General features: G+C 35.3%; 1 protein-coding gene across 1 annotated transcript; it reads left to right on the forward strand.

The window, feature by feature from the left end:
* The first annotated feature begins 1,429 nt into the window (after window positions 1-1,429).
* On the forward strand, window positions 1,430-5,289 carry LOC124891352 (putative late blight resistance protein homolog R1A-3). Its single transcript, XM_047403115.1, has 3 exons — window positions 1,430-4,126; window positions 4,261-4,315; window positions 5,171-5,289. The coding sequence occupies exons 1-3, from the start codon at window positions 1,430-1,432 to the stop codon at window positions 5,287-5,289; spliced, it is 2,871 nt and encodes a 956-aa protein (XP_047259071.1).
* Window positions 5,290-5,912: the final 623 nt, after the last annotated feature.

Raw genomic sequence — 5,912 nt, forward strand, 5'->3', positions numbered from 1 at the left:
AGGTTAGTTGACCTTCTTGTCATTTTATTACTGGAATGTTTGCATATATCATCCTTGTACAAGGGATGGGGATTCTTTGTTAAACAGACATTTTAATAAGTTTTTTTTTTTAGAAATAACCCACTTTTGAGTATTATAATTTGTTTGTGATTTAAAATTTAACTATAAGTATTAAAAGTTATAAATCATTCCAAAAATCACCAACCGTCAAGAATTGAGAGAAAATTTGGTTATTAGTCTCTTCAAGTTTTCAATTAGCAAAATGGTCTACTGAGAAAATTTGTCTACTAAGCCTCTTCAAGTTTCCAATTAGCAAAATGACCTACTTCTATTTTCTCCTCTGTCGGATTGATAATCGATCTGTCCATAAATAGGTTGGATCAATAATCAATTTATCTATATATCGGTCGGATAGATAATAGGTCTGTCTCAAAAATGAGTCATTTCCCTAAAAAAAAACTTGTAGTCTATTTAATTAAAAAGAAGACTTGAAAAAACTATTCAACAAAAGATCCCAAGAATTGACAGAATTTGTTTTTAAAAAACCCTCTCACCAAAATCTTTTAATAATTACAAATTAATCAAAAGCATGATTCACATGGACAGATCGATTATCGATCCAACCGATATAGATAAGATCGTTTATCGATCCGATCGGTACAGATAAGATCGTTTATCGATCCGATCAGTACAGATAAGATCGATTATCGATCCGATCGATACAGATAAGATCGTTTATCGATCCAATCGATATATATAAGATTGAATATTGATCCATCTGATATATGGACAGATCAATTATTGATCCGACAGATATGGACAGATCCATTATCAATCTGATTGATATATAGACAGATCGATTATTAATGCGATCGATATTATACATCAGTCTTCTATGTTATTCAATAGCTGACTGATTATAGTAATTAGTTTGAATATTTAGAAATAAAATACTAGCATCAAAAAGGAGAAAGTTGAAGAAACGTTCGACTTTTTAGTAAGAAAAGTTAGAGAGAGGGAAAAAAATAATTTGAAGTTATTTCTTACAAAACTCTTGTATGACCTGCTACCATTGAGTGTGTTTGTTGTTCGGTAGAATTTTTATCCTGATAGTATATATTTCATAACCTCGGGTACTTGAAGAAAATAATTTCCTTAAGAACACACTGTGAATTAAGTGGACTTGAATCTTCTAATCTTCATCTCCTGAAAAATAAATAGTTTGAACTTAGCTTGTTTAAGTTCATATTGAATACAGATTTTATTTATACCCGAAAATAACAATCCCATAGGATGGGGAGTTTTTAGAAAGATCAATGTACTCTTGAAACATTATTAATCATCATGTTATTTATAGCAACATCGACCTCTTGCAAACATCGACCTCTTGCAACTTGCAGCTTTCAAGTTAACTTGGAATAAAAGGGATATGGCTTATGCTAGTGTTGCATCTCTTATGAGAACAATGGGATTGGTCTTGGCACCCAAGTCGCTGCTGAAATCTCTAATTAGTGACCACGAAGAAGAACTTCTAGCTCTTCATGAAAAAGTGAGCTTCTTGGAAGTATTTCTCAAGAAGTTTGAGAAAGACAACACTTCTGAGAAAATGACAGATCTGGAAGCGCAAATAAAAGAGCTTGCAACTGTTTTTGAACAGATAATTCAACAGAGAATAACAGAAATCATATATGCAAATGATGAAGTACAGAGAGAAAGGATGCATGAGAGGCTTTGGGATAGCCTAGAACAAGTGGCGGAGGAGTTTGATCGCATCCAGAAAGAGTTGACAAAGTTTCAAGATAAAGGCAAACAAGCACCAAAGGAATTTTTGGTTCAAGATGCAAGTTCAGTAAAACATACTCCATATGTGGAGAACAATATGGTGGGACGTGATGATCAAATGAAAAGGATGCTGACAGAACTGACGCGGTACGGTGGTTCGTCTGGTGAACTCAAAGTCATCCCAATAGTTGGGATGGGGGGCATTGGTAAAACAACTTTAGCAAAAGAAGTTTACAATGATGAATCTATTCGACTTCATTTTAATGTTCATTACTGGGCTACTGTATCTCAAAAACACAATGTAAAGGAAATCTTGCTGAGCCTTTTGCGTTGTGCAAAGGGTGAACACTTTTACATGGACGATGAGGCAGAACTGGCAGACATACTACAAAAGAGTTTAAAGGGTAAGAGATATTTAATTGTATTGGATGACATGTGGTATAGTGAAGCATGGGATGCCGTGCGATTGTGCTTTCCAAGTGAAAACAATGGTAGTCGAATATTGCTAACGACCCGTAACACTGAAGTAGCTTGTTCTGCTGGTACAGGAAGTCTTTCTTTGCAGATGGATTTAATGGGTACGGATGAGAGTTGGAACCTTTTTGAAAGTATTGCATTTTCCAATGAAGTACTACCATCCGAATTCAAGATTATTGGGAAACAAGTTGTAGACAAATGCCACGGGTTACCACTAAGTATTGCCGTGGTTGCTGGGCTTCTCAAATCTAAAAGGACAATAGAATATTGGGAAAATGTTGCTAAAGATGTTAAGTCAATCACAAATGATCCTGATAAAAAATGTTTGGATGTGTTGGGGTTGAGTTACAGTCACTTGACCAGTGATATAAAAGCTTGTCTACTGTATTTTGGAATTTTTCCAGAAGATGAAGAGATTTCAGTGAAGAGATTGGTGAGATTATGGATCGCTGAGGGGTTCCTGAAGTTGGAAAATGATTTGGAAGGAGAGGCTGAGAAGTGTTTGCAAGAGCTTGTTGATAGATGTCTAGTTCTTGTCAGCAAGAGAAGTCTTGATGAAACAAAAATTAGATCATGTAAGGTTCATGATCTAATACATGACTTGTGCTTGAGAGAATTAACTCAAAGCCAAGATGTTTTTGTCTTGAATGACATTCTGCCTTATAAGATGTGCTCAGTTGGAGCTCAAAGCTCAAATCCTCTTCCTCTAGAATATTGTCGTCTTAGTAGGCATGAAATTCAGCCCTTAAAACAACGGACTAGTTATCGGTCGGGTAATTATAGGGTCCTTCTTAACCCTGGATTTCATCATCATTTGATAAGGGGACAGACAACTGATGATGACAACAATCTCTTGAAACGAACTCGTTCTATTTTCTCAGTGTTTCCCTTTTATCTAGAGTTTCCTTTCGAACCAGAGCTTTTCCATTTCGGTTCACTCAGAGTCTTGGACTTGACTGATGTGACTTTTTATACTTTCCCTTCAAAGATACTACACCTTTTTTGGTTGAGGCACCTTTCAATGTCCGGGTACTTTCGCGTACCACGACAAATTTCCATTTTACGCAATCTGCAAACATTCATATCTAAATTGGGATATACTCCAGAGTTTCCACAAGAAATTTGGGAACTACTAGAACTAAGGCATCTCAAAACGAAGTCTATTGATTTGCCAAAGCCCCCAAGTTTACTTGTCAACGAAGAGAGGTTCTTCATCTTTTCAAACATACATACTATTTCTGGAATGAAACCACATTGTTGCACAGAAGAGGTTATGTTAGGGATTTCGAATGTAAAAAAGTTAGGAATATGTGGAAGTCCATATGAGTATGGACGTTTTCAAGAATCAAGACTTGTCAACAATCTCTTCCATCTTCATCAACTTGAAACATTGAGTTTTGAAGTCGAAGTTCTGAGCCCGTACGAGAATTCATCATTGAGCATTCCAAGTGCAAAAGCTTTTCCAGTTACACTCAAGAAGTTAAAGTTGATCGATACTGATCTAAGTTGGGAGGACTTGAACATCATAGGTGAATTGCCTAACCTCGAGGTGCTGAAGCTGAAATATGGTGCTTGTCGTGGTGATGAATGGCATCCAATTGAAGGGGGATTTGCTGGGTTGAAAGTTTTGCAACTTTACGAGAGTGAACTCAAGTATTGGAAAGCCACAAATGACAACTTCCCTATCCTTGAGCGACTCATAATTACATCTTGCTCTGAATTGGACGAGTTACCCATTGAATTTGCAGAAATCAACTCACTACGGCTAATTGAGTTAAAATGGTGTGATCCCAAACTCGAGGACTCTGCTGCACGAATTCAACAAGAACAAGAATACCTCGGGAACAAACCAGTGGATATTCATATCGTAAAAAAATCCAAGTAAGTATAAAAATTATATTCAAGAATGAACTTCCTATAACTTTTCATAGATTTTAAGCATATGCTTACTGAGGTTACAGTTATTTTCATTAAAACCAAGTTATACTTGTTCTACTGCAGATAATATCCTTTGCTTTGCTTCCTTTTTTCTTTTATTGTTCTATTCTTGATTCAGGCACATAACTTTTGGATGACTGAATGCTTCTTTCTTATTGTGTAAATAAAAAATTATGGCATAATACATAAAAGGGAAAAGGCTCAAATATGCCATTGAACTATCAGAAATGACTCATTTATGCTATCAGTTAAAAGTTTGGCTCATTCATGCTATCGCCGTTACAAAATCAGCTCATTCATGCCATTAATTTTTAACAATGGTTTTTAAAAACAGCTTTGCCTCGTGACCTTTTATTAAAGGTCCATGTCATTAATTAAAATAAGAAAAAAGGCTCAAATATGCCATTAACCTATCAAAAATGCCTCATTGATGCCATTAGTTAAAAGTTCAACTCATTCATACCATCGTCGTTATAAAATCAGCTCACCCATGTCATTACTTTTTAATGGTGGGTTTTCAAAAACAGTTTTGTCATGTGGCCTTTTATTAAAGGTCCGCGTCATTAATTAAAACAAATCAATTATTAATTTCAAAATATCTTAGACCAATTAAAAACAACCGATTCATTTAATCACCAAGTAATCATTTTATTCTTCTATAATCACCAAGTAATTATTTTGATATATATATCTAATAAATACTATAATTAAATATGTAGAATAAATCAATAAACTGGTCCTCATGAAAACTACCTTATTTTTGAGGGTCTATATTATTATTGATGCAACTATTGGCTATTACTATTCTGGATGTGTACATAATTTCTCTAAGCGTTTCACGTGCAACCCGCGTGTACAAAGACTAGTATATATATACACACACTCATGTAATTCGAGTTAAAAGATGTGGTTTTAGTTGAACACAATCTGATTTTGCAATCTACTGCTGACGTTTTATGTTTCTTTCCTACAGAGCTAATGAAAGATGAAGTGATGTTATCTCAGACTGATTATTTGCGAAGAAGTTCGGGCTGCAGGCTGCAACTCGCCTACATGAAGTCGGAATCGCTAGTAATCGCTGATCAGCCATGAGGCCGGCGAAGGCTTGCTTAATCGGATACACGGAATTACACCTCTCTATGCTTTTGCCTCCCTTTTAGCATGTTTGCTGATCATGTTATTTATAGCACCTTGCGTGACCTCTTACAACTTGCAGCTTTCATGTCATAATTGGAATATAATAACTGTGTGATATTTAAATGACTTTTGGAGCTACATTACCTTCAAATATGGAGGAATAATTTTATTCATACTTGAGGGATTTATAAGTGCTAATTTCCCTTTTTATTCCAAATGACAGCAAACAGAAAATCTTATAAATCCTCACTGAAACACCACCACCACCACCACAACAACAACAACAGTACCATGATCTCATAAGTGGGGTCTGAAAACTACAGAGTGTACGGAGATCTACACTTGCCTTGTGAGAGATAGAGAAACTATTTCCGATATACCCTTGTTCAAACACCACAATAAGCGTTGAAAACACCAGTGCATGTTTTGAAAAATCCAGAACCTATCACTCTCTCCTGCCATTGTTACCCTATGAATAGGAGAATGTACTCAACCATTTGTCCATGCCTGTATAATTAATTTTGCAAAAAATATTCTTTTAGAACTAATTTTGGTATTATGACATGTAACAGTGATTA

This window comes from Capsicum annuum, unplaced genomic scaffold (assembly GCF_002878395.1).
Source record: "Capsicum annuum cultivar UCD-10X-F1 unplaced genomic scaffold, UCD10Xv1.1 ctg34419, whole genome shotgun sequence".
NCBI lineage: Eukaryota > Viridiplantae > Streptophyta > Magnoliopsida > Solanales > Solanaceae > Capsicum > Capsicum annuum.

What these genes read in the sequence shown, in the direction of transcription:
- LOC124891352 (XM_047403115.1), top strand. Translation starts at nt 1,430, where the DNA reads ATGGCTTATGCTAGTGTTGCATCTCTTATGAGAACAATGGGATTGGTC. An exon ending in AACCAGTGGATATTCATATC is followed by an intron (nt 4,127 to 4,260) that starts GTAAAAAAATCC and finishes GTTCTACTGCAG; the next exon opens with ATAATATCCTTTGCTTTGCT. An exon ending in TTGTTCTATTCTTGATTCAG is followed by an intron (nt 4,316 to 5,170) that starts GCACATAACTTT and finishes TCTTTCCTACAG; the next exon opens with AGCTAATGAAAGATGAAGTG.